A 24,864-nucleotide genomic window follows, 5' to 3' on the forward strand; every position below is an offset into this window, starting at 1 on the left:
GGAGCGATGATGTGTCGCGTGCACGAGCCTTGAGCACCGTGACAAGACAGACGGGGGGAAAGAAACTGCGAAACGCATTTTACCCTCACAACTATACGCCTAGCAAGTGCGGCGTCTACTTCAATGAACTTGTAATGAAAACAAGGGATCATAAGGGCGCAGACCGCAAGTGGCTGTTGATAGTCTCACGAATATATACCTGCGAGGCGCCGTAGGAAAAAGTATCTAATATTGCAATTTCCATCATTCCTCACGATGCTTATATAAGTCCTCCTCGACACCGCAAAATGGACCTGTATTTTTACCTTGCCCCGTCCAGAAAGTCTCCTCCACACTACATGAAATCCTCAACACGTCATCGCGATACCAGCATCCTCACATCCAATCAACACATAGCCTAGTATCAAAACTCACTACTAGCCCACCGTCGGCTTCAAAAAAGCCTCATATCGCTGAATGAAAGCCTCCACAGCATCCACAAACCTATCCAGCTCACGCCTCGGCGTGCCCAATATCAACGCAATAAGCCCCCGTCTCGCCACCCAAAACCCATTCTCCAGCATTTCCAACCAAAACAACTCCTTCAGCTCGCTCCTCTCTTCTACATCAGCTCCATCTCGGATATCCTTCTCCCCGTTAACGGGAAAGTGAGCCGTCATGACCGTTCCCAATCCCGTGAAGCACAGTATACTGTACCTGCTCACCCCATTCAGACGACGCAGAAACTCGGTCCCCAGTGCTGTAAACTCATCCGCCACTGAGGGCGTGTAAACCTCCGTGAGACCAGCGTAGCCCGCATGCATAGCAAGCGTGTTGTTGTTGAAGGTGCCCGAGTGAGGCAGGGGGTCCGGCTGCGAGGGATCATACGCAGCCATGATGTCCTCCCGACCGCCAAACGCACCAAACGTAATGCCGCCGCCGAGCCACTTGCCAAACGTCTTGAGGTCCGGCGTGATGCTGCGAATAGAAGCGAGGCCGTGCGCGCAAAGACGCGAAGTCATGACCTCGTCGAGGATGAATACGACACCTGCCTGTAAGCCACAGCAAATCAGCAATCCAAAATCGGCGATCCCAACAGTCGAGGCGTATCAAGTCCCAAAAGAAAAAAAAGGGCATCCAACCTTCCTAGCAGCGTCTTCGACAGCTTTCAGAAACTCTTCTGTCGCGACAACACAACCCCCCGCCCCTTGCATCGCCTCTAAAAGAACCGCCGCCACACCTTCGTCCTGAATCGCCCTCGTCGCACCGTCCACATCGTTGTACTTGGCGACAATCCAGTCGTCCAGATCAACATTATTGGCAGCTGGTTTCCCACCCGCAAAGCCTAGCACGCCCCCGTGGTAGGCGCCACCAAAGACCACGACCTTGCGCTTCTTGGTGAAGCGTCTCGCGGCAGCGAGGGCTTGGAGATTAGCCTCGGTGCCGGAGTTTGTGAAGCGTACTTTGGACACGTTGAAGCGGGCGCATATAGCTCTTGCGAGGGACTGCTCGGCGCGTATGGTGCCGCTGAGGTTGAGGCCGATGGTAGTCAGGACAGTAGTAATGGTGTTTTGGATGACGGGGGGGGAGTGGCCGTAGAGGGCGGCGGTGAACTCGCCCGTGAAGTCGGTGTATCTGGCACTTCTTAGAAGCAATGGACGACATTCACCTCTTGCTCAACGTGGCCTTTGCGGTCGGGGGTGGAGACGAAGGTGTGGCAGTTGGGGATGGAACGCACGTCGCGTTGTCTTCGGAAGTGACCTGATATCCACGCCCAGACTTTATATACAGCGGGAACGGATCCGCGTGTAAAACGGCCCGTGTATTGCCCCCGGGGAGAGAGTTTGCTGCCTCCGCGTGCAGCGCTTTGGATTTGGGGTTCTGCTGGATGTACCTGGCCCTTGCTTGCCCCAATGTTGTCGCGAGCTCCTGCAAAGCAGGCATGGTTGACGGAGTGAATGACGCCGTTCGACAAACAAGGAAAACAAAAGAGACAAAGGCCTAGCCAATATATGGCATGATGTATCCAGATCAAACACACCTTGGTCTGCAAAAAAAGAAGAAGAAAAGGCGAAGCTGTCGGCACCCCTCAATAAACACAAGAACTTATTACGAGAAGTCGCAACTACTCCGTGCAGAGTAGCGTAACATCCAATTGGTCCACTGCCTAATCAAGACCCACCTCCGGCCCGGGGAAGCAAGCCGAAACCCATAACTTTTCAATCATCAACCTCCAACATCCACATCCACCACAACCACGCCCATCTCAACACCGCAACCCCAGCCCAGTCGACTCTTCACCCAAGGGCCTACACAGCGACAAAGAGACAAGGGAGAAAAACGAGGAAAAGAAAAAGAAATGGACTACCAAAACCGCGCGGGCTCAAAATTCGGCGGCGGCGGCGTGGCCTCCCACTCCGCCACCAACGCCGACCGCCGCGAACGCCTGCGCAAGCTGGCCCTCGAAACAATCGACCTCGACAAGGACCCGTACTTCTTCAAGAACCACGTCGGCTCGTTTGAGTGCCGGCTCTGCCTGACGGTGCACCAGAACGACGGGTCGTACCTCGCGCACACCCAGGGCAAGAAGCACCAGACCAACCTCGCGCGCCGCGCCGCCCGCGAGCAGAGGGAGGGCAAGGCCAACATCGACCCGGCGACGGGCCTCCCCTCGAGCGTCGCCGCCTCCTTCGCGGGCGGCCCGAGACGCAACGCCGTCAAGATTGGCCGCCCCGGCTACAAGATCACCAAGATCCGGGACCCCGTGACGAGGCAGCAGGGCCTACTGTTCCAGCTGCAGTACCCCGAGGCCGCGCCCGACATGAGCCCCAAGTGGCAGGTGATGAATGCCTTTACGCAGCGTGTCGAGGAGCCGGATAAGAACTTTCAGTATCTGCTGGTCGCCGCCGAGCCGTACGAGACGGTCGGGTTCAAGATCCCTGCGAGGGAACTGGATAAGAGAGAAGGCAGGGGCTTCTGCTTCTGGGACCCGGACGCCAAGGAGTTTTGGATACAGGTCATGTTCATGACGGAGCGGGAGGAGAGGTTTAATGCTGCACCGGGGTTGGCTGCTAGGAGGTGAGCAAGTTGGAAAGAAGGGGGGAACGGTGGTTTTGGGGGAACAAGGAGTCTTGGGCAATTGTTAAAAGAGGGCGTTGCGAGACATAAGAATGGCGCCATATCAGGGCACCAAGGCGCGTGGCGTCGGCAGCAATGAAGGACTGTCCAGGAAGAATCATGGCCGCAGAATGCACACAGCTGCGGAGAATAAAATAGGCCTAGAGTGGCCACAGGTAATTCTAGTCAATTCATGAAACAAGGACCAGGAAAAAGGAAACATCGCATATACCCATCCATATATAGACTAATGCTCATCACCGTGTTCAAGGCTACATAAATCTCACCCATACAGCGCTGAACTAGTTTCGTGCAAAAGATTTCGCCAAGTGGCACACGTCCCTCATCTCATGTACCTCGCCTTCACCGTGTTGTCTCTGACAAGCACTCATACATGACAGACAACGCTCAGCATTTATTCTGTGTGATACATGCATGCCTTACCATTGAACATATTGCGCCAACTCTCAAAGCCAGGCACTTTTACCGCAACAATACATCCATGCATCCCTCGAGCCTTATTTATTCTAATTTAAAATCCCCAAGCAACAACGCGCCGCCTCGATGCAAAAAGCCTGGCCTTTCACCTATCGAAAGTTGTTATCGAATCGTTTGAAGGTGTATCCAATAAACGGCAGGCTCATCTCCGGCGACTCTTCGATCTGGCGGCCCTGCTGCAATGCCTGGGCTTTTAGAACGGTAGCATTATCAGTCTGGTCAATCTCGTCGGTAGGGAAGTAAGTGGTGTCAATGTTAGATGTCAGGCGAGGCTCGAATGGAGCTCGGATACGACGAAGACTGTCGAATTCGACACCACGGAAGAAGGCATGGTTCTTGATTTCGTGGGCTCCCCCCCGTCCAAGACGGTTCTCAGTGTTGCAAACCATGCTAGATGACATATTAGTTGGATTATTGGTAGGAATTGAAAGAGGTTGGCTAACCTTCGGATCAAGTTTTCAGCCTCTACGCCTAGTGTGATGTCGTCTGGAAAGTACAGAGTCTGTCTCCAATTGACAATTTTGCGGTAGGTATCGTGACTGTCCTCGGCACAGAACGGAGGCCATCCAACCAAGCACTCAAACATGATAGTCCCCAGTGACCACCAGTCACAATCAAACGAGTATCCATGGCCGGTGAAAATCTCGGGGGCGATGTAATCAGGCGTACCAACAGTGGAGTAGGCCATAAGTCTTCGTGACCGTCGCCAGTCGTTGATTTGAGAACGGTTGCTGACGGTGAGGTTGATCTGATCGATGGCAACGGAGCTTCTGTCACGGGGTCTGTTGGATCGCCCTTGCAAAAGCTGCTGGTAGTAGTTGTTATCGTGTAGGCGGTGGAAGCCTGTGGAAAGACCGAAATCAGTCAGCTTGACATGACCGCCTCGATCTAGCAGTATGTTGTCAGGCTTGATATCTCTGTAAGTGGGTTAGGTTAGAATGATTGTGATTTGAACAGGCAAACAGGGGGAGAGCGAGCTGACCGGTGAATAAAACCGAGCTTGTGAACCGCCTCAATAGCAAGAACAATTTCGGCAATGTAGAATCGAGTAATGTCTTCAGAGAAAATCTCATACTTGATGAGCATCGTCATCAAGTCACCACCCGGCAGAAACTCCATGAGCATGTATAGGAAGTATGCGTCCTGGAACGTGGTGTAGAGCTTAACGACCCAGGGACTGTCAGACTCGGCCAAAATATCACGCTCAGATCGCACATGAGCAAGCTGGTCCTTTTTAAACATTTCCGTCTTGATTAAGGACTTCATGGCATAAACTTTGCCATCTCCTTTCTTTTGCACCAGCTTGACCTCACCAAAGGCACCCTTGCCAATGATTTTAACCGTGTTGTAGTTTTCGGGCTTGTCTTTGGTTCGCAGGAAACGCAGATACTGTCCCTCCTTGCGGCCCGCGGTCGACCACAGCTGCTCTTTCCTAGTGGCACTCTGTGAAGGATCTTGAAGCTTTTGCTCCAGCTCGCTTTGTCTAGATTGGGGTGTATCAGCAAACAGCTTGGACAGTCGCAACCACATTGAAAAATAGATACATAAAGGGAAGCGGGATTTGAGGGGGATGTATATATGTATGTGTGTGTGTGTATATAATATGTACCTTTGGTTGCGCTCACGGGCTCGCTTTACACTGTCCTTGAAGAAATCCGCAGCCAGCTGTGAGCATTTCTTCTGATTACTGTTGGCGTTGGTGCCATAACGGTCTGGGTTCCTCTCGGGAGCGGCCTGGAACTCGCTGCCGGTGGGCGCCGTTTGAGAAGGCAGAGGCGGCGCATTCGCATTGGAATAGTTGGTGTAGCCGCCAGGGTGGCTACCAGCGGTTCGTGGACGCTGTGAGGGAGAAGGCCCCCGGGGAGCAACTCTTGCGGCACCACCCAGATTCTGATGAGAGAACTGGTGGGCTAGACCGGTGTTTGGGTCATTAGTACCAGGGGTATTGGACCTCGCCTGATAGTAGCCATTCTGGGCGTGGGCATAGTCGTTGTTGACGGCTTGTGCAGGATAGGCGGCAGGATAGGCTGCACCAGGCTGCGCAAAGTAGCCCTGGGGAGCATAACCGCCAGCATAGGCCTGCTGTTGTGGTTGAAGGCCTCCTTGGGCCTGCTGTGGGTTAGGCGGTGGGAAGACGGGCTGGGGGAACGTCGATGGTGTCGTGGGGTAGGCTCGGTCGTTTACCGGAAGGCGGTCATTATTGCCAAAGTTGAGGTGCAAGCGGTTGCCGTTGGGGTCCATGATTGGGATTGACGATTGTGCTGGCAATGGCCCGCGACGATCCGAGCTGTCTGGGGGGGAATTGGACTTGGACGGACGACGGCGGCGGCGTGGTGGTGAAGGACCAAGGTCGAGAATCGCAGGTCGAGGGGTCGTTGGTTAAGGGGACGATGCACTGCTTAGTGTTCAGTGCCCAGTGCCAGGTTGAGGAAGGCGCGGTGGAACCTCGTGTTGCTGCTTCTTTCTAGTTCGGACCTGGGAATGCGGCGGTGGCGCCAGGAACTCGGGGCATTCAGCCATTCAATCTTCAGCCATCCGCTCATTGATTCATTTCATTCAGGCCACAGGAAAACAGCGGGACCCGACACGATTGGATCTTCTAGGTAATGTTTGTTCCATTTGCTTTTTTTCTAAGATGGTTGGCTAACGTTGTCACTTGTTGTTGATGGATTCGGACTGACTGTCACGAAAGCAACGAAGACAGTCAGTCTGCGGCAGAAGATGTTTACCCATCGCGAAGCATACACCAATATACTATGGTATACTTTAGTGGTTCACCCTTTTTACCTCCCACTTGCTTCATTCATCCATCGATCCATCTATGATCTATCAGTTCGACAACGGATGGTTGTTCCGTGCTCTGTAAAGTCGAGGATGAGGGGCGGTCAACCCGCAACTGTCCAACAACTAAACTCGAGCACGAGTCCCACGACGCCACTTCCCATCTACGCCCAGGGGCTCGCCCGTGGTGGGGACCAGGGGAAGCACTTTGACACTCAGCGTCTTGCAACCCGGTGTGCCAGTCGATTTGATTGCTCGCCCAAGTTAGTTGAGTACTCCGTGCAAGTCACTCAATTTGCCGTGTCATGGCAACAAGTCATTCGTGGGAGTAGCCGCTCGAGGCCAGAGCAGCGTCATAGCGCGTGTCATGCTGCATGTCTCGCCCCGTCACGGCATGGTCCATCACTCATCACCGACGGCATCGCAACCTGGCTCGTCAACATCAGGCCTGTGTAGCTTGACCGTCTGTCCGGCCGAGAAATGAACGAACCCTGTCCTGAGCTGGGCAGTTTGCTCCAAAGCTTTTGTAATTATGGAGTAGCCTTTCATAAATCTGAGTGCGGAAGCGGGCCGTCTGCTCAAGTGGACATCTTCATGCAGTCTGCGCAGTAGTTGCTCCGGAGCAGACATCACGGGCTTTTTATCGCGCCTCTTGTCTTCACCGTTTGTCTTGCACACCGACAATTTTCCACAATACTTGACTGCTCCGAGAAAGTACGTATGTCTGCCACGGTGCAAAAGCTCCCATCTCATCCCCCCGTGCCGAGAGTAAATTTTACACCCCAAGTTCATCACCTTCAGATCCCCAACAAGATGACATTGCCATTGCGCTTCCGTCTGCCGCTTCCACGCCCTATATGCATGCCTTATTTGAGTTTTGCTATATGCCATCTGTGTGGCTGCCGGCGGGGTTTTCATGCACATAGGGACCAGGAAATGAACAACGTAATGCAAGGTGCTCTATGGGTACCGTACATGAAATATATCCCAACTCAGACCCCTGGGATCCCAGGTGGACGCAAGTAAATGCTCGATCCCGCAAACGGGGAACCACTCACTTGTTTGACTCTACCGCAAGTTATGTCAAACCTGAATGCTGCCAGTTTGCCGCCCAAAACACCAAACGCCCAGCCCAAATGACATTCCAACTATATCCCCCCTTCTCGAAGGCTCAGACCCGGTCAAAACCATCATCTCCTGTGCGCCACGAACCTCCACTCCCCACTATGCCCGTATTCAAATCACTCTTCAATGTCATAGGCGCCAAAGGGCCAGTCCCGGTAGTCGCTGTCTCTTCCCATGCATTGTGATCGCGGGGGTGATGGTGATGGCAAGACGGGCCATGGTACTGTACGTGACGAGGTGGTAAGACGGCACGGTTGATCACATGGTCGACTGAGCAGCCTCGTTTAAAATACAAGAACTATTGTACAAATTTTACATTTGCTATCGCAGCGATGCTTACAAGGCGCGCCGTAGTTCCGGAACGTAGTGAGCTCAACCCCGAGCTTGTTCGTTTTTCCATTCCGAGCCTTATCAGACGCCATCTCCTTATCGCACCCAATTGTTTTGCCCAGCATCGAAGAGTCGAAGACGACAACCCCAACCAGCACTCTGCTGCTCTACATCTCGGCGCGGCGTCACAAGCGCCAACGACCATTTTGTACACATCTTTTTTTTTTTCCTCATTAGGTCGAGTGATTCACATATAGCCATTTACATGAAGACTGTCCAAATGGACGAGCAGCAAAAAGCCGAAAAGGCCCGTGCCGGGGCAGGTCTTCCCCCGAAACCTCGCAACCCGGCTCTCAAAATGCTCGGCCTCCCTGCGCTCCCCAAGAAGCTCCCCTCACGGAACTGGATGATTTTCTGGGCCATCACAGGCGCCTTCACGACGGCCATCATCTACGACAAGCGCGAGAAGAACCGCGCGACTGCGAAATGGCGCCGCGCCGTCGAGCCCTTGTCCCGCGAGCTGATCGGCCCTGCCAACGCCCTGCCCCGAAAACTCACCGTCTATCTGGAGGCACCGCCCGGCGACGGGCTGCGCGTCGCTCAGGACCATTTCATCGAGTATGTGAAGCCGGTGCTGTCGGCGTCTGGGCTGGACTGGGAGTTTGTCCAGGGGAGGCAGCAGGGCGACGTGCGGGCGGCAGTGGCAGAGAGGATTCGGCGGTCGAGAATGGTGGATGAGCGTCCGGGCGCGGAGATCCCCAAGACGGATGATTCGATCGTGGAGGAGATGCGAAGGAAGATGGGCCTCAAGGAGTATGAGGGCGTCAAGGGTGATATTGTCATCGGGCGCCATGCCTGGAAGGAGTACATACGCGGTCTGCACGAGGGCTGGCTCGGTCCTCTGGATGCGCCGCCTCTGCCGGAACCAGAGCCCAATGTAGACACAAAGCCCGACTCCGAAAGTCCTCCAGCCGGCGACAAGGCCGCCGAGAGCAAACCCGAGGAGAAAAAGGAGGAGCAAAAGAAGGAAGACAAGCCGTCCCGGCCGCCGCAGCCCCGCCCGCACAACACCACAGACGACTACGAGTCCGCCTCTCTCCCCGTCCACATGCCGTCCGAATTCTCCCCCTCGGCTGCCATCCCTTTTCCCCATCGTCTCGGCTTCAGCCAGACATTCGTCCGCCTCGGCCGCTTCCTCAACCGCCGCAAGCTCGCCGACGATATTGGCCGCCAGGTGGCGGCCGTCTGTTTCGCCACCGCCCGCGACTACCGCGAGGCCGACGGCCGGTACGAGCAGCAGCTCCTCCTGGAACAAGAAGAGCGGGACTGGCCCAAGAGCACGTGGAAGGAAGAGGAGCCCGCCACGGAAGAGGACAAGAAAAAGGCTGCTTCCGAACCTAAAAAGGAGAGAAGCTGGGCGAGCCCCATGGTCATTGATGCGCGAATTGCGCAGCGCATGAGGCGCTTCGAGATTCGGCCCCAAGACGAGGAGCGCGCGGCCAAAATTATCGTGCCGGAGGAGGAGGTCGAGGGCTGGATCAAGGGTAGCCTGAGGAGTCTCTGGAGATGGGGGGCTCGTTCATGGAGCGAAAAGCCCAAGGGTCCCAATGTCGGCAACTTGGACGATGACTAGGCTGTCCTCGAAGAGAGGGAATTGAGCATTAAAGCCATGCGGCGACTTGTACTATTATATGTATGCTATTGCACACAACAACTCATAGGCTAGAAAGGGCCCGGGGGGGGGGGGGGGGGCGCGCAGACAAAGCAGCCAGACGGGCCATGGCATCACCTACTCAATACCATTGAATAACTTCACTTGCTGTCCCCATCACTGCGAGTAGCTCCAACGTACTACTATTCATCGCTGTCTGAGCCGTAGTCCACCAGTGCGCCCTTCTTCGCCGGCCCCTCAACCGGCGTCTTCTTGTCCGTCTCTACATTCCCACCAGCAGGCTTCACGTCCCGACTCGGACTCTCGGCCGGCCTCTGTCCCCCGTCCGCCTTCCTCTTCACCACCGCCTTCTCCCTGTCCCTCCTCTTCCTCTTCCTCTTCCTCCCAACACCCCAATCGTCCCCCTCGTCGTGCCCCTCGCCCACCGCCTCCCCGCCGCTACTCCGCCTCTGCAGTTCCCGAAACGCCCTCACCCCGTCCTCCGTCTCCCGCCTCACCCTCTCCTCCTCCTTCCTCTTCGCGGCGACAACCTCGTCCAGAAACTCAATCTCGTCGTCATCCAGAGCCCGAAACTGGTTCCGAATCTTGTTCTGTTCCTCGAAAGCAGCCTGTTTGGCAGCTGGGGCCAGGGTGCAACATTAGCCCGCCCAATGCTCCCCAGGCAGAGACGGCGACGAAAAGGAGCAAAATACAAGGATACCCACCTTTGTTGGCTTGCAACACGTCGTATAGGCTTCTCTCTTCCCCCGCTGCAGCCTTCAGCCTCTGCTCCTCTCTGCTCTTTCGGTCGTTCTCCAGTTCCTGCTGCACGGCTTCCCATTCTGTGCTCTTGGCTAACTGTGCACGGGGCACGGCTTCCTTTGCTTCAGGGTCGGAACAAGTGTTTATTGTCCCGCCTGATACGAACCGGTTTGACATAATGGTCGATGATACGGAGTTAAAGATTGGCCCGGGGGGGGCAGGTAAGAGAGGTGGATGAGGGTGGATGAGGTTAGTTGTGAGGCCAGGTGACCACAGGTAGATAGATGAACGTCATCAAACTGGTATGGGAAGAGCTCTTGTTATACTTAATCAATTCCTTCACAATTTGAGATTGTTGGTTGCTTTTATAGGAGTGTCTTGTGCAATTGAGAGTTGGAATATATTCTATCAAGAAGCATTGGGGCTCCCCCGTTGTCAAGTTTACATACAATTCCGAGAATCAGCCGACAACTTCTCGACAAACAACACCAGTCTCGCTCTGCTCGGTTCACATGCACCAAATGATACGGATCGAGATTCGCAGCCATTTCAATGTTTTTTTAAAGCTATTCATCAGGTTGGCGTCTAATGGTACCGGCAGGTGCGGCTCTCGCATGACGCCTCTCTCAGGTACCCAGTGGTCAGAATACCGCAATTGTTGCCAGGCCCATCACCAGGTCCTAGTCTGCCAACCACCATTTGTAAACTCCTATAAAGACATGCCTGAGCAGCTCCCAGCTCATGTTCCGCAAAGCGAATGACTCTATGTGGCAAAAGCCGCCCAAGTACCAGGGCAACACTGCCTCGCCCACAGAAAAACGAGAACGCTCTTCAAGTCATGAATCAAAATCCAACTGATGAGGGTACATGAGTACATGTCCCTGCACCGAGCAAATTCGTCATTAAAACTGGACGCACAAAACTCCTAATCCGAGAAATATAATCCAGTGCGTCTCTACTGAAATGCCAGCCCATGACAGGACAGGTAAAAAAAAAATTCTAATATCGTTTGAAAAAGAGAACCACCGAAGCTGTGTTATGCCAATTTAGCCAGGCCAAGAGGCATATGGCGGGCTATTCACCAAGCTTGGCGGAAGAATCGAATGAGATAGAGGGAAAAGAGGTCAAAAAGAAAAAAAGAGCCCCAAAAGCGCAACGATATGGACTAAACAACCTGCCCAAAGCCCGTTTTACCCGCTGAAAGCAATGCATAACCGTCTCATGAGCGAAAAAAAAAATCCCAAAATAATCTTGTCCGTCTTGTCATCCCAGTTGGCCCCCATAGTCGAAAGGCATAATGCAATGAGATACTATTCCCAAACTTTTATTGTCTCTATACTGCATCATGACAGCGTCCATCGGCTGGTAAAAGTGTAACAACACCGTCACGGTTGCGTTGTAATTTGACGCCAGCGCAGAGGCAAAATCGTGTCGTCGACTTCAGAAGCCAGTTTTCTGGGGACAAGCATGTCCTGAGGTGTCGTTAAAAAAAGAATAGAAAAAAACCCTGCCAGCGACCGCTATCCCAACAATGACAATCCCATGCCACTTGGATGCCGTCTAAACCACCCAAATTATCATCTGGTTTAAACATAGAATATCAGACGATGATGCTGCTGAAAACAAAGCAACTGACGAATGTCAATCGCATTGCTCTGAGCTGTCGTGGCCAAGTATGGTACCATGGGGAAGTAAAAGACTTCCCGCAACCAAAATCGCAAGTCGCAAAACACCTATGATGGCCGTGTAAATGTAGATTCTATAGGGGATCGAAGCCCTGTTCCGTAGTGTCAAAGCCAAAACGCCGCAACGTGCCGATTAATAACGTGACCAAGGAATAATAATTTGAATCGCCGCATACAACTCGATTAAATTCCACTTCGAGGCCCAAGCGCATACGTCCAATTTGATACAGTTCGTAGCGAAGGTCGTCATACATGGGTCGAGTTTCGATAGCCAGCAATTCATCCCAATAAAAGACAAGCCATAGAAGAAAAAAAATACCACAAGCTGATCGCGTGAAACCTTTTTGCGTTTTTTGTCATGCCGGGGTATCTGGAGAAAAAAGTCGTTTTTAAGAAACGCATAGAAAATTCGTAGCCATTACAAAAACTTCTTCGACATCTGAAGCCCCTCTAGCAATTCTTGGTTGCGAGGAAAATGGAAGCATTACTGCCTCTTCAGAGGATCCAGTAAATAAAAACCGAAATTGTTGTTTGTTGTTTTCGCATCAGCCTACCACCTGTTGGCCATATCCGTGGGACATAAAGTAAGGAGTTTGCTTCATTGGACCAACACATCCAGGGCAGCTGCATTCGCCAATCTCATGGTCCCACCCGCCGTGATTATAGGAGTAGTGAGAGTTAAAGGGGGTCTGGCGATGCTGGTACAACGAGCTGTGGGTAGGTGGTTGAGGATACCGACTGCTGTACTGTGCAGCGGCCTGAGCGAACCACTCGTTATAGCGAGCATTGCTAGACGTAGCGGACAGGACATACTCAGGAGTGCCGTATCCAGAGTCTGGTGGCGTCAAAGGGGCATTCCATGGGTTATGAGCCCAAGGAGCATCGCGGGAGCGGTACGTCTGCTGTTGGGCCTTGATGGCCTGATAACGATCGAACTCAGCAACCTGCTCTTGCACATAGCGCGAATGCGGCGATTGGCGGTTGCTGTTATATCTTACAAGCTCCGTGTCGATAGCAGGTACGAGAGAGGCAAGTCGTTCACGGTTTGCCTGGACTGCCTGTCGCTTCTTCATCTGTTGCCACTCGCGCCAGTTGTCAAGCCAAGCCTGATAATCCTTGCTGAGGTCAAGATTGACATATAGTCTCCAGCCCATGGCCTGAACCCACTCAAACTCCAAACTATTCAGTTCTGTCACTGAAATACCACTGACTTCGGACCAGGATCGATTCTGGAACGTGTTATCGTCAAGAAACTTGCTGCCCAAGAGGAGCGAGACAGTCAAGTATCGCCACACTTGGCCTTCGGACACCTTGTTGTAAGGACCCTGCCCTTTAATGGCGTTGATCCGCTTGGCAAGATAGTTCATGCCCAGCAGAATCGTGGTGCTAGGAAGTCGTGTTGAAGTGAGAATTTGGGTGACAAACTTGCGAAAACCCGGAGTGACTGTAGCATCAGGAGTGACAACACGCACAGCCATTTCACTAACGTATTCTGCCATCATGTCGACCTCGTAATCGAGGACGGCACATACGCCACCTGGCATGATGAAGGTGTTGAGATGAGAATCCGACTAAGATCAGCAGTGACCTTGGTCGGAAGATTGAGCTTGTCGACAAGAGACGCGACAAAGGATGATGACGTCTCCCAAATGACAAGTCGTCGGGAACAAAATAACGTTGAAAAAAGAAAGGGGAGGAAAAGGGAGGAAAGAAACCAGATGATTCTGTTTCAGGACCGGTAAGCCATTTAATGCCTATTCTCTATTGCCGTATTATGTGACAATGTAGCCTAGACGTTTATGCTGGAAAGATGGTCGAGAAAAGACGCGTTGAAAATGATGTTTGCTGGCGGAACTCGGATCAAACGACTAAGGGAATCGCAATGTTCGAGTGGTGCAAAGGAGATCGAACTCTTGTCCACCGTAGCACCCAACACGACTCAAAGCGAGGGAAGCGAGGAGCAGAGTGGGAAGCAACCTGGGTAAATGGTCAGTAAGAAACGTGTTCGTGCTCAATGTTTTTTTAACATTGACCTGAGAAGGTTCGGGATGTGCGCTTTGAAGTTGGTTGAAGTTTGGACATGAGGCGCGAGAGCCGTTGATCCGGGTTCCCAACAACCCGTCTATTTGATCAATACAGCACACAGTAGATGCTTAGCTCTTCGACCCGTATGAGCTAGAAACGAAAGTGGTCACGCAGGTCACTCTCGTTCCAAGTCCATAATTCAATACCCAAACCAAGCAACACCAACACAACACACAGCGTAGAGGCTGACCGACACCAATGCAGCAGCGTCTTTTTTTGCATCGAAACTCACCTCAAACCGAGCAAGGCTTCGAATAGGTAGAGAGAGTAATGCTGCGGAACCCTGGGGGGTTGTCGGATTGTCGGGGGCGGCCGAGAGCAAACTGGCCACAACACACACCGTAGAGTTCCCAACAGAGCAGCCAACACAAGAAGCCTGAGCAGGTTGAAGAAGGCGGCGGGAGAGACTCGCGCGAAAGACCTGAATCCGAGAGTCAACGAACGGTGACGGGGTTCGTGACGAGGTTGTCGAAGAATCGGCGGATTCGGTGTGTCGTGGAGGAGTGAGAACGGAAGTAGAGGAAAGGGAGAAGGATAGAGAGAGAAAGAGAGGTCGAAAAGAAGAAGAAGAAAGGATAATGGATGGGGCGTGAAAAAGTGTGGACGGCTGGTGTGGTGGCGCATAATAGATAGAACATAGATTGAATGGCCAGGCTGCTCATGCTCCAGTTTGGCACCTGGGAGGCAGGAGCTTGTAGGTGCAAGGTGGTGGGTGGTGGGTGGTGGTGTGTGGTTGGTGTGTGTGGTGTGGGCGTTGTGTTTTGTTGTGTTGTAGCGTGTGGGCGTCCCGTAATGAACACTGGGGCTGTGGCACCCTACTGCCTCCATACATTCGATGTACATGCAATGCACAGCATGTCAAATTATCAGACCAGGGCCAATCCAGACACATCACTTGAGCCAGCGGGCTGGGTTCACGGATACGTGCCAGTCCCAGAAAAAAAAAAAAGATTCAAAGGAGCCACAGAGGCCACCCTGCTCTGCAGCCTGCGTGAATGGCGGCTAGTACCAAGGGCGGCAGGGCCGGGTGTCTGGGCCATGATGTTCAACATTCAAAGAGTCAGGATGAGGGGAAAAAAAAATCCTCGGATGGGGCATGGCACTCAGCGGGTACAAAGCCGGATCAGCGTGGCGTTGCAGAAGTAACATGTACCACCAAAGTTACGCTTTTTTTTTCTCGTCCCTCACTCTTTCCGTTGCCCCTATTGCACGTACTAGTAGTCCGGAGAGCCTTCCCTCTTTTTTTTCCACTTGGTCACATTGTGCCTTCCTGCTTTCCTCTTCTCCTTGGTCAGTGGCTAGGCGGATGAATGTATTTGGCGCAAATGGGGAGACTAGGGAGGAGCGCGTGCTCCACCAAACATGTACCTCTGCAGGTGCTGATTCGCCCAAGGGGAGTGGAATGCTTGTCTGAAAAGGCCAGGCAGGTCATGGTGCTTGAGAACTTGGCTGCTTGGCTTGGCGACCACCCAGCCTGTGGCCTGCAGGCTGCAAGCGGCACACTCACCACCTGGCTAGAGCCGCAGCACCTGAGGAAGGAACGCTGGAGGGTGTTGGGGTTGGGTGTCTTGGGTGTGCGTGTTGCTGGGTGGGCTGCAGACTTGGGGGCTTGTGGACTTGTGGATGCATCAGCGGGCATGTTGCGGTGATTCAAAGACTCAGGGGGCCAGGGTCAACGTGGAGTCGCCACTGACTGGCGTTCGACCAGACATGGCATTCTACCTTGAATGTTACAGGTATTCGGACGGTTCTCATGCCGGCCACCTCCATTGACCCCAGGACCCCGAGTCGAGTTCAACTGGTCTGTCTTTCTGCGTCTGCGTCTGCGTCTTCGTCTTCGTCTGCTACTGCTGATCCCGAGTACGGTGCACGGGATACGGGGCATGGAGTGCGGAACACTGTAAGCAACAATCTACATATCGCACCGACCATCTCCGTACGGGAGCATATAAAGTACGACCACAGGGAACGCGAACTGGGTACTGGGTACTGGAGAATTGGGGGGCGTTGACTAACGTTCGGTATATCTTCTGTATACTCCGTAAGTACTCCGTACCTTGTTGTCGATTTTTCTCTTGTCGTCCCGCAGGGGCCACTATCAGACTTTTCATCGTCTGGATTCTCAAGTTTTTCAGGCTCCGCCGGGACTCAGCCCAGAGACAGAAAGAGAACTCTCCGTAGACACTGGCTCCTTCCCATGACAGCCACCGTATTTTTGTCTGTCCGCGCTTGCGTAGTCCGTAGGTGCACAAAATTAATCCGCCGCCACCCTTGCCTCTTTACCCCATCCCTTGGTCTGTTTGGCACAACATTGAAGTCACCCCAGCCAAAGAATGGGTAGCGAAGACGCTTTGACACCCGGCTGGCGAGAGTGTCGATTTTATTTTTATTTTTTACTTTTTGTTTTCGCTTTTTATATTACTGTGCCAACTACGGAGTACTGAAGACGTCCGAGACGCCTCGCCACAGCATGCAGCACCACCGGAGTACCAGTGACGAAGTCAAAGGGGTCATGGCGAGGGCCGCATATTCTTTCTCATGTCCTGGGACGACTTTGCCACCTTTTGATTTGCCTCTGCAAGAGTTTAATATTCCATGTCCTCCGGGCGGCCGGACGGACTCGGGTACGCACTACGCACATGCAATTACGCTATTTGCGTGTATTTTATGAAGGTCGGCTGCCACGTTCAAAGACCCCGGGGTCGCCTGATGTGATGCAGGCGAACGGAGCTATGGAGCGGTACGAGATGACCTTGCCAAAGAACGACCAGAACGACCAAGGTTGCCAGGCAAAGGCCAGGCAGGCATCGAGTGTGTGGTGCATGCTGTTCACCACGTTCCCCGTAGTGTTGCATATTCCTGTCTGATCTCTTGGCCTCGTTGCCTGGCAGTTTCCTCCTTTGTGCTAGGCATTGCTGGATTGCTGGTGTCTAGCGTCTACGGAGGTGCTCCAAAAGAAGCACTCGAACCCACACCAAATACCACACTTTCAGACACAAGGCACACAAATCCGCGGGAAACGATGCCATGCCCCCACGCCATTTGTTCTGATGGGCTCGTCGCTGCACTTCCTTGCCGGCCAGGCCATATTTATTGTTCGAGAACGAGCCGTCTGAGGCAAAGTTTATAAAAAATTCTTCGAGTCCATCATTAGCGTGGGAACCGCGGAGCTAAGTGCAGAGCTTCACATTAATTCTTTTTTTTTCGGGCTAACCCTTTCTTTAGTCAGCTCATGCCAGAATCATGTTCACTACTAGATCATGCCCAAGCGGTAACCTTTTTTATTTTTTTGAACGGGACAGATGGGTGTAGTAGCCGATGAGTCGAATTCCTCTTTCCAGCAGCCAGTGTTTCGTGGGTGTCGGACGTCTGGCGGGCGATGTACCGATGACTCGACCCTATTATTACTCCATACATCTGAAATTGTAGGAGTCCTCCAAGCTAGCTCATCGCGTGTGGCAGTGTTGGATAACACCAGCACGAATGTAGGGCCACCCCCAATGATCCCTAAATGGACTTGGTGGTGACGTATGCCCAGCAATAAACGGCATGGGACATAGTGAATCACTCTTGTACTCCGTACTCGGTATGGAGAACCACACCCATGGACCATCAGACTCCTGCAGCGTGTTCTTCCTGGCCGCCGTGAGGGACAAGAGCAAAAGGCCACAACTGCGGATTTCATGCCAGAGCTACGGGGTAGATAGATGGGTACGCCTCCCACGCCTAATGCAACTCACAGCACTTGATACTGTACCGTGCTCTCTTGTAATGAGAAGTCACTGGGCCGGCGACAGAGGCCTTTACTACGTAACTTGCTATTTACCCTCGGATAAACGATGCGGCCTGCACGTTCCACCACATGATGGTGCCAAAGATGGCAGCGCGGTAGAAGAGGGGAGACAAGGTTGGAGCCAGGCAATGTGCACCGCCATCAATCTTGAAGCACGGGAAACGGGGAGAGAAATGCCTCAGATCCACCAGACGATATCCTGGAGAAGATATTGGCTCCCGACGGACCCTTGGCGGCTCCAAGGACGAATGTCGGGGTTCAAGGGCATGGCTGTAGGAGTGATTTGGTGCCTTTGCCAGACACTGGTTGAATGCTGTCTGTAGACCCAGTTGCCCCCGAGGATGACGGCTCGACGAATTGAAGACTGTAAGAAGGACGCGTATCGAATATGCCTACTAGTTACCAAGGTGGTAGACGACAATGTGAAATTGTGGAATGCGGTGCCTTGGCCTGGGCACGATTATTTACTCGGTACTGCTTAGGTCTGGTCCATGCCTGCACAAGAATGAATTCGTGGCACTAGCGGGCCCGAATCTCAATCTGTCCAGGGTTCAGCAACGCCGACTCTTCAACCAAGCAAGGATGATGTTAAATTAGAGATTCGCGGAGGGCAACAACCCCTTTCCCATCCATGGCAGACGTGCCCGTGTCAAGAGGGCGTTTACGCAGGCTTGTGGAAACCAGCCAGGATGTAAGCCGAGGCCCTTTTCTTCACAGGAGTTAATTACCGTACGGAGTACAGTATATATGTACGTGAGTGGCAGAAGAGCATGATCCATGGCAGTCACTTGACACATGAAAATAGGTTTGACGCTTTCCTTTATTGGGGACAATGAATAAATGAATGGATGAATGAATGCTCCGGTAATTCGTTGTCCCAATCCCCTGCGCCGTTTGTAGGTAGGTGCAGGCAGTGTCAGCACGCCGCTAAAGGAGCAGAAGAGGTCAGGTGGCTTCGTTTACGGAACACGGAGCACGCAGACGGCAGAAACGGCGAGGAATGCCAAAGCCGCATTCTCCGACGCAAAAACATTGACGATTGTGCCCTATTGCACATTGTATTGTCGAGTGCATTTTTGGCTCAAACCCGACAACTTGGGCATTTTGCAATTGTCCATGTGCTCATTGTCGTCAATCCCCGTCCAGACGTTGACACTGACGGCGTGTGCACAACAAATCCGTCACGGATTTATCCAGGAGGCAGCCAATCAGCGCTGCGTACATGGACCGGGGGTGGGGGGTGGGTGTTTACGAAGCACCCACGGCACTGGGACCGTGAACCCATTCTTGACGACGAGACACGCGAGCGTCACATTGGCGACTGCGATGGTCCTTGCAGGGCGGCAGGGTTCGGCCACGCGTCTCAATATTTCTCAATTAAAAATAATGATTCCTGGCATCATTAATCACCCATCATGTTGCGGACGCGGAGGACGAGATGATGACCTACGGGGGACCTACGGGGGCGTGTGTGTTGGCACAAGATTGCCATTCTGGAAATCAGGGTCACGATCCACACTTGATGAAGATCAGTCGTCGACCTTTTTACGGCGCGTTCCAGTCTCCGAACTTCAGGGTCTTTCTGCCCGCTCGACCCGTTGCCTCGCTTTTGATTGTTTGTTTGTGCGTGTGGGTTGCGTGTGCATTGGTTGGCCAGCTCCGAGGACAAGGAGGCCAAAAATACCCCGAGAAGAAGCTGCACGCGGTGGCCAACGACGGGCAAGCCAGCCAGACTCGGCCTGTCGTGTCGCCCTGGGTCCCGGGTGGGCCAAGGGTTGAAAGGTCACGGGCAGTCAAGCTAGCAGCAAACCGCTAGCAAGACGTTGGCAATGCGCCGTCTCGAAGCCGCCGTGGTTCTGCAGGTCCTCTTCGGGATGCCATGTTTGTGCGGGGGAAAATTGGGAAACGGCGACGCCCTTCTTCTCTGCTCGAGTGCTCACCGCAAGATTTCTCAGATTCTCCTGGTTGCCGGTCATGGGCGATTGCCGAGGATAACATTTTTATATTTGGTAACGCTAGAGATCTCCAACGGGGGCAAAGGGGACAGAATCACCGGCTGGTCATGGAGCTTGACCGAGGCTGACTAACGGGTCCACTCTGCAAGAACCAACAAGCCTGTGCCGTCTGGCTGACGATTTGACGACTCGATTGGCGGCGCCTCGACTCGCAGCGACACCTGCGTCGTGCTGCCTCGAGGGGGGCGAGCATGCCCTCACGGCCGAGTTCATCGTGAGGGGCGGCGGCGGCGTGCAACCTGACACGCACAGATTGTGAGGGAACAAGCTGTCCCGGCCTTGCCCAGCCGACAGCTTCACTGTCACGGAGCACCGACAACGGGGGGTGCATTGTGACGGTAAAGAGGCGGGGAGCTCTTTGCCGTGACGAAAGAAACAAGTTTGGCGGCTGGAGGGGCGTACACACGGCACAAGAGGCCTCTCTGTTGCAAGCCGTGTACTATTCCGTGCCCTGTGTCGGTAGTTGCCACAGCGTACATGCTCGCATCAACCTCCACGGCGGATATGTTTCCCTCGATGCAGAGTACATGATGCGTAGATGACTGGGTTTCTGCATCATCAGTAGCAGGGTGGCGTCGACACTCTCACCTCTCCACCGGTTGTTGCACCGTCCCACGAGCTCTTCCCAGAGCTCTCCAAGGGCACCAACTCGGCTGTCGTCTCCGTTCTTTTGTGCAACGAGATTGACCCTTTCTGGCCATGCCCGTGCTGCCCCCATGAACGATTCTCCCCCCTCCACACACGAAAAGAAAAATCGAAGCCAAAAAACAAACGCCCGTTTTGTCTTCGTTTTTGTTCTGCAGGGTAGCAGGCGGTAAAGTCCGTCTTTAGCCTTTCCAAGAAGGGAACCACAAGGGACAAAAGATGCATGGAGCCTTGGCTGTATTGTGCCGGATGCTCCTCGGCGGTGCGGGGGTTGCATGACGATGATGAAGAAGGGCGTGGGGGGAAACGACGGTCTTTTTTTTTTTTTTTTTTTTTTTTTCCCGCCATTCTAATTCACATATTTCTTTCCCTCTTTTGAGCCGGTCCGGAAGACCGCGGGGACATGGCATGGGAGAGCGTGGGGGGATGTTGGAAAATGGCTCGTTGGGTTGTGCATGACCGACTGACTGCATGAGTGGGGAGGATTGGGCTGCTTTTCTGGGTTTGACAGTCGTTGAAAAGGGCCCCGGGGGAATCTTGGTCGATGAGCCGATTGTAGGTGGGATTGTGGCGTGGTGAGTCTTTTTTTCCCCCTTGGGATTGATAGAGCCATGGCGGCGATGGGTGTAGGTTATGTGTTGGGCGAGCAAGACGATGATGGTCTGAAGTCTTTTTACATCTTCACATCTTCTTGTCCACAGCCGTAAATACTCCAAGCACTTGCACAAATTACTACGAGACTAGACTACAATCAACCGCAGAGTTGAAACCTGACTTGTACACCTCTCCCCAGATGGCGTCTGTGGATAAAGATTGGCTGCAAAACTAGAGGCTCTGCTTTTGCTCACTCCTTCACTTCACCTAGTCGTCTTCGTTGACGCACTCCTCCTGCTCGGGTTCAGCACGAGCGTTGAGCCCAGCGGCCGCTTCCTCTGCCTCTTCTTCCTTTTCAAAGTCCTCGAGGCCATTGGTCTTGGGGGCCTGCTCGGCCTTTGTCCTTGCCTCTTCTTCCTCCTCCTCCTTTTCAAAGTCCTCGAGGCCATTGGTCTTGGTGGCCCGCTTGGCGTTTGTCCTTTCTTCCTCCTCCTCCTCTTCCTTTTCAAAGTCTTGAAGCTCGCGCGTGCTGATACCAGCTGCGGCATCCTCCTCCTCCTCTTCCTTTTCAAAGTCCTGAAGCTCGCGCGTACTGATACCAGCTGCAGCATCCTCCTCCTCCTCTTCCTTTTCAAAGTCCTGAAGCTCGCGCGTACTGATACCAGCTGCAGCATCCTCCTCCTCCTCCTCCTTTTCAAAGTCTTGAAGCTCACGGGTGCCGAGTCCGGCGGCGGCATCCTCTGCCTCTTCCTCCTTTTCGAAATCCTGGAGCGCCCGGAGCCTAACAGCTCTCTTGGCAGCAGTCCGAGCAGCCTCCTCCTCCTCCTCCTCCTCCTTCCTCTCAAAGTCCTGAAGGGGCTCATCAGCGGCCCGGGCACCGAGCGGCTTACCCGCGCCCGCCATGTCAAGAGGAACGTTGATGGCATCACCAGCCATGGTGCTTGCCGTGTCGACGGCTCCCTGGGCGGCGCCGGCAAAGGCGTCTGTGATGCTCGCCCGGGCAGCCACGCCACCAATGCTGGATTTGCCTGCATCTTGGAGGTTGTGAGTTGTTTGCCCTGACAATGCAGCAGGTAGGTTCAACGTACCGCGGCGAAGAGTGCCGGCTGGGGCGGCTGAGACCGAGGTCACGGCCAGGAGAATAACAGAAAGGGACTTCATGGTGACTGCGTGTAAAAGAAGTAATATATAGGGAAAAGGGAGACGTGGTAGGTGGTATAAAAGAGTTGTTACAGAGGACCGGCCCAAGGAAGAAAGAGTTGGATCAAGCAGAGCCCATCGATGCAGCGGAATAACAGTGTCTTATATGCCTGAGCTGCTCGGTGTTCCAACGACGTCTTTGAATCTGAGACGACTCGTCGGGGCCAGGAAACAGCTTGCCCGTGATGACATGTCGCGAGGCCTGAAGCCTAGCATACTCGGGTTTTCCAGCTCGGAGCGTTCCATAGTCGGGCCCTTGAAACGCTGACGTGACCATGGCGATTGGTGCGGCCGTAGAGAGGGTTCGCTGCAGCAGCCATTCTCAAACCGCGGATTTCTGCTCCATGTTTTGAAATGCAGTTGGACAGCCATGCTCGGGAGGGTCTTCCGTGGTGGCTTTGCACAAAGATGAAGACGGATGGTCCGGCGGGAGATGCATGTTTCGCTGCGGGAGGCGGGCTGAGCGTGCGCTCAAACGGATCGTGTGAGAGAAGTGGTTCGTCAAAGATCCGGGGTTGCTGTGGATAGTCGGCGATTTGCCGTGCATGAAGATGACGACGATGACGTGAAGGTTGATTGAGGTGGGAGCTTGCTCAACCTGCGGCTTCTGATTTACACAGCGCGGTAAGCTATTAATGCGAGATATAAAAAAAAAAGAAGGAAAAAGAAGGAAAAAGAAGGAAAAAGAAGGAAAAAGGATAATTCATGTGTAAACATTCACTCATCATCATCATCCCGGCAGAGCCACAAGAGGAGAGTCTGGATCGTCGCGGGGGTCAGTGCGCAAGGGCGTTTCGGACATTATTCGACGACGCCGCTCTCTCTGCCCTCCTCCGCAACAGCCTCCTCACAAGCCAAGAAGAGCGAGGCCAAGTTTCCCGCCGTGAGCGTAATGTTGAGCATGGGCATGGACGTCTCGTGTCACTTGGCTTCACCACCATGGCAGAATATCGCTGCATCGATCCAACCTGTTTGCCCACTACCAAGGTATACGCTACTTTACAATCGCCGTAGTATCTCATAGTACATCATGTAAAATGGCCCCGTGCCGCCCACAAGTTGCCTTCAACTCTTCTCCCTGCGCGCAAGGATACCAATGTACGCCTCCGTGTCAAAGCTCCAATTCAAGTCGAATGAGTCGCCGACATGGGGTATCTCCTCTCCCAGAAACTGGTACCAGTCCCCCAGACTTTGGTTGATGTGATCGATGAAGTAGGACGACTCCCTGACACACCACTGGGGCGTCTCGACGTACTCGGCGTCCATGTCGTAAAAGACCTGGCCGTGTGCGTGCTCGAGCGGCTTGTTCGGCGCGGGGACGTCGCCGTCAATCAGCCAGATAAAGAAGCCGACCTCCGCAAGCACGGCCCGTAATATCAGGCGAGCGACGAAGCCGCGGGGGCTAGCCTCGCCCAAAAGCTCATCGGGGCCCTTGGGCCAGTCGGTGTTCCAGCTCGAGTCGAATTCCAGGGCAAAGTGCTGGACGGAGGTGGGCTGCGTGTGCTCATCGCGGTCGAGCCTCCAACGCCCGCAGACTGGGCTCTGCAAGACCTGGAGGACCGAGGGATGCGGCAGAAGAAAGTCCATGCCCCAGCCCTGGACGTGGAAGCAAAAGAGGTCTCGCTGCGGCTGGACCACGAGGTTCCACGCCTGGTTGCCTTGTCGTACCTTTGCGAACGAGGGATGGCGGCACCCAATCCTTTCCCGGCGGAGGAGTGAGTAGTGTTCCGTCCTGTGCTGGTAGTCTGACTCGGAGCGCCTCGTTATGACGTCTCTTGATTCTCGGCAAGCTGTCCAGAGGCCGGCATCCCAGTAGTACACTGAGCCTTTGCCGGGCGTGGCTGACGAGTTGCTCTGTAGGCGGCCTATGTTCAAGGCAATATCCCTTTTGGCCGGGTCGATGCCCCCAGCCCAGTCGTCCACGCCGACAAACAGTTTCGGGTCAATGCCGTCTTTGTTTCCCTCCAGGTCGATGAAGAAATGATGCAGACCGCCGGCATGCTGGGGTCGAAGCGCAAGCTCCCAGATCCGAAGCCGCAGCTCGCATGGAAGTCGAGGGAAGGCGTGGAAAGTTGATGAAGCCATTTTGTTAGCAGCTCTCGAATGAGACTTGTGATGACAACCAAAGACAGAATGGAAAGATAAAATCATCAGGACAGGACAGAGCAGGACAGGCTGTGTATAAGAAGTAAATCTTTGTCCAAATCTTACTTGTTCAATGTTGCTACTTTTTAGTTTCGACTCTTTGTAAATAGAGCCAAAGACAACCTCGAGCAACTAACAAACTTATCCATCTAGTTATCGCAGTAATTGCGTTTAGGGGCGCAGCCCTAGTGTCGACCATCGAGACATGATGTACGGCGCATCTGTTTTTGTCTTTGACGGTGTGGTGTATGCATGTACTTGCAAAGATGAGCCGTCTCAGTTCTAATGACCTTAGCCGCGCCACAGGGAGCCCATCTGTTGGTTCTTGAGCAAAATAGCCTTGGCCTTTTGCTGACTGTGCAACCTAAATATGCACAAGTTCTCAAGACCAAACGGACTTGTAAAGAAAGAAAAAACTCAAAAAGGGGTTTGGGTTACGTAGCACATGGCCCATCACTT

At 53.5% G+C, this 24,864-nt stretch overlaps 10 protein-coding genes across 10 annotated transcripts; 3 read left to right on the top strand and 7 right to left on the bottom strand.

Annotated features, from left to right (window-relative positions):
- Window positions 1–157: 157 nt before the first annotated feature.
- On the bottom strand, window positions 158–2,049 carry J3458_003469 (uncharacterized protein). The gene is made up of 3 exons (XM_007812338.2): window positions 1,718–2,049; window positions 1,122–1,614; window positions 158–1,031 (listed from the first exon to the last, which is right to left on the bottom strand). Exons 1-3 carry the CDS (start codon window positions 1,921–1,923, stop codon window positions 417–419), a joined length of 1,314 nt encoding a protein of 437 aa, XP_007810529.2. The 5' UTR covers window positions 1,924–2,049; the 3' UTR covers window positions 158–416.
- A 161-nt stretch (window positions 2,050–2,210) lies between these two features.
- On the top strand, window positions 2,211–3,370 carry sap62 (CWF complex protein sap62). The gene has a single exon (XM_007812337.2). It carries the CDS (start codon window positions 2,339–2,341, stop codon window positions 3,059–3,061), a length of 723 nt encoding a protein of 240 aa, XP_007810528.1. The 5' UTR covers window positions 2,211–2,338; the 3' UTR covers window positions 3,062–3,370.
- Window positions 2,219–6,032, bottom strand: CBK1_1 (Serine/threonine-protein kinase). The gene is made up of 4 exons (XM_007812336.2): window positions 5,204–6,032; window positions 4,577–5,077; window positions 4,038–4,511; window positions 2,219–3,984 (listed from the first exon to the last, which is right to left on the bottom strand). The coding sequence occupies exons 1-4, from the start codon at window positions 5,833–5,835 to the stop codon at window positions 3,684–3,686; spliced, it is 1,908 nt and encodes a 635-aa protein (XP_007810527.2). The 5' UTR covers window positions 5,836–6,032; the 3' UTR covers window positions 2,219–3,683.
- Window positions 6,033–7,239: 1,207 nt separating this feature from the next.
- Window positions 7,240–7,843, top strand: J3458_003472 (uncharacterized protein). Its single transcript, XM_066117767.1, has one exon. It carries the CDS (start codon window positions 7,338–7,340, stop codon window positions 7,683–7,685), a length of 348 nt encoding a protein of 115 aa, XP_065977558.1. The 5' UTR covers window positions 7,240–7,337; the 3' UTR covers window positions 7,686–7,843.
- Window positions 7,844–7,889: 46 nt separating this feature from the next.
- Window positions 7,890–9,573, top strand: TIM54 (mitochondrial import inner membrane translocase subunit tim54). The gene has a single exon (XM_007812335.2). It carries the CDS (start codon window positions 8,096–8,098, stop codon window positions 9,461–9,463), a length of 1,368 nt encoding a protein of 455 aa, XP_007810526.2. The 5' UTR covers window positions 7,890–8,095; the 3' UTR covers window positions 9,464–9,573.
- J3458_003474 (uncharacterized protein) lies at window positions 9,571–10,632 on the bottom strand. The gene is made up of 2 exons (XM_007812334.2): window positions 10,207–10,632; window positions 9,571–10,121 (listed from the first exon to the last, which is right to left on the bottom strand). The coding sequence occupies exons 1-2, from the start codon at window positions 10,418–10,420 to the stop codon at window positions 9,685–9,687; spliced, it is 651 nt and encodes a 216-aa protein (XP_007810525.2). The 5' UTR covers window positions 10,421–10,632; the 3' UTR covers window positions 9,571–9,684.
- A 1,841-nt stretch (window positions 10,633–12,473) lies between these two features.
- Window positions 12,474–13,472, bottom strand: CLG1 (cyclin-like protein; the record flags this gene model as incomplete). The annotated part of the gene is made up of 1 exon (XM_007812333.1): window positions 12,474–13,472. One exon carries the CDS (start codon window positions 13,470–13,472, stop codon window positions 12,474–12,476), a length of 999 nt encoding a protein of 332 aa, XP_007810524.1.
- Window positions 13,473–20,379: 6,907 nt separating this feature from the next.
- On the bottom strand, window positions 20,380–20,814 carry J3458_003476 (uncharacterized protein; the record flags this gene model as incomplete). Its single annotated transcript, XM_066117768.1, has 1 exon — window positions 20,380–20,814. One exon carries the CDS (start codon window positions 20,812–20,814, stop codon window positions 20,380–20,382), a length of 435 nt encoding a protein of 144 aa, XP_065977559.1.
- A 513-nt stretch (window positions 20,815–21,327) lies between these two features.
- On the bottom strand, window positions 21,328–22,221 carry J3458_003477 (uncharacterized protein; the record flags this gene model as incomplete). The annotated part of the gene is made up of 2 exons (XM_007812332.2): window positions 21,328–22,094; window positions 22,149–22,221. 2 exons carry the CDS (start codon window positions 22,219–22,221, stop codon window positions 21,328–21,330), a joined length of 840 nt encoding a protein of 279 aa, XP_007810523.2.
- A 1,104-nt stretch (window positions 22,222–23,325) lies between these two features.
- On the bottom strand, window positions 23,326–24,411 carry J3458_003478 (uncharacterized protein; the record flags this gene model as incomplete). The annotated part of the gene is made up of 1 exon (XM_007812331.2): window positions 23,326–24,411. The coding sequence occupies one exon, from the start codon at window positions 24,409–24,411 to the stop codon at window positions 23,326–23,328; it is 1,086 nt and encodes a 361-aa protein (XP_007810522.2).
- Between the last annotated feature and the right edge of the window lie 453 nt (window positions 24,412–24,864).

The sequence above is a fragment of the Metarhizium acridum genome (genome assembly GCF_019434415.1).
Source record: "Metarhizium acridum strain ARSEF 324 chromosome Unknown scaffold_13, whole genome shotgun sequence".
Taxonomy (NCBI): domain Eukaryota; kingdom Fungi; phylum Ascomycota; class Sordariomycetes; order Hypocreales; family Clavicipitaceae; genus Metarhizium; species Metarhizium acridum.

Coding starts and splice junctions, on each gene's coding strand:
- TIM54 (XM_007812335.2), top strand. CDS start 8,096: ATGAAGACTGTCCAAATGGACGAGCAGCAAAAAGCCGAAAAGGCCCGT.
- J3458_003472 (XM_066117767.1), top strand. CDS start 7,338: ATGGGTACCGTACATGAAATATATCCCAACTCAGACCCCTGGGATCCC.
- J3458_003469 (XM_007812338.2), bottom strand. CDS start 1,923: ATGCCTGCTTTGCAGGAGCTCGCGACAACATTGGGGCAAGCAAGGGCC. Junction 1,615..1,717: donor ACTTCCGAAGACAACGCGAC/GTGCGTTCCATC, acceptor AAGAAGTGCCAG/ATACACCGACTTCACGGGCG. Junction 1,032..1,121: donor TCGAAGACGCTGCTAGGAAG/GTTGGATGCCCT, acceptor TGTGGCTTACAG/GCAGGTGTCGTATTCATCCT.
- J3458_003474 (XM_007812334.2), bottom strand. CDS start 10,420: ATGTCAAACCGGTTCGTATCAGGCGGGACAATAAACACTTGTTCCGAC. Junction 10,122..10,206: donor CGTGTTGCAAGCCAACAAAG/GTGGGTATCCTT, acceptor CCCTGGCCCCAG/CTGCCAAACAGGCTGCTTTC.
- sap62 (XM_007812337.2), top strand. CDS start 2,339: ATGGACTACCAAAACCGCGCGGGCTCAAAATTCGGCGGCGGCGGCGTG.
- CBK1_1 (XM_007812336.2), bottom strand. CDS start 5,835: ATGGACCCCAACGGCAACCGCTTGCACCTCAACTTTGGCAATAATGAC. Junction 5,078..5,203: donor GCCCGTGAGCGCAACCAAAG/GTACATATTATA, acceptor ACCCCAATCTAG/ACAAAGCGAGCTGGAGCAAA. Junction 4,512..4,576: donor AAGCTCGGTTTTATTCACCG/GTCAGCTCGCTC, acceptor ACCCACTTACAG/AGATATCAAGCCTGACAACA.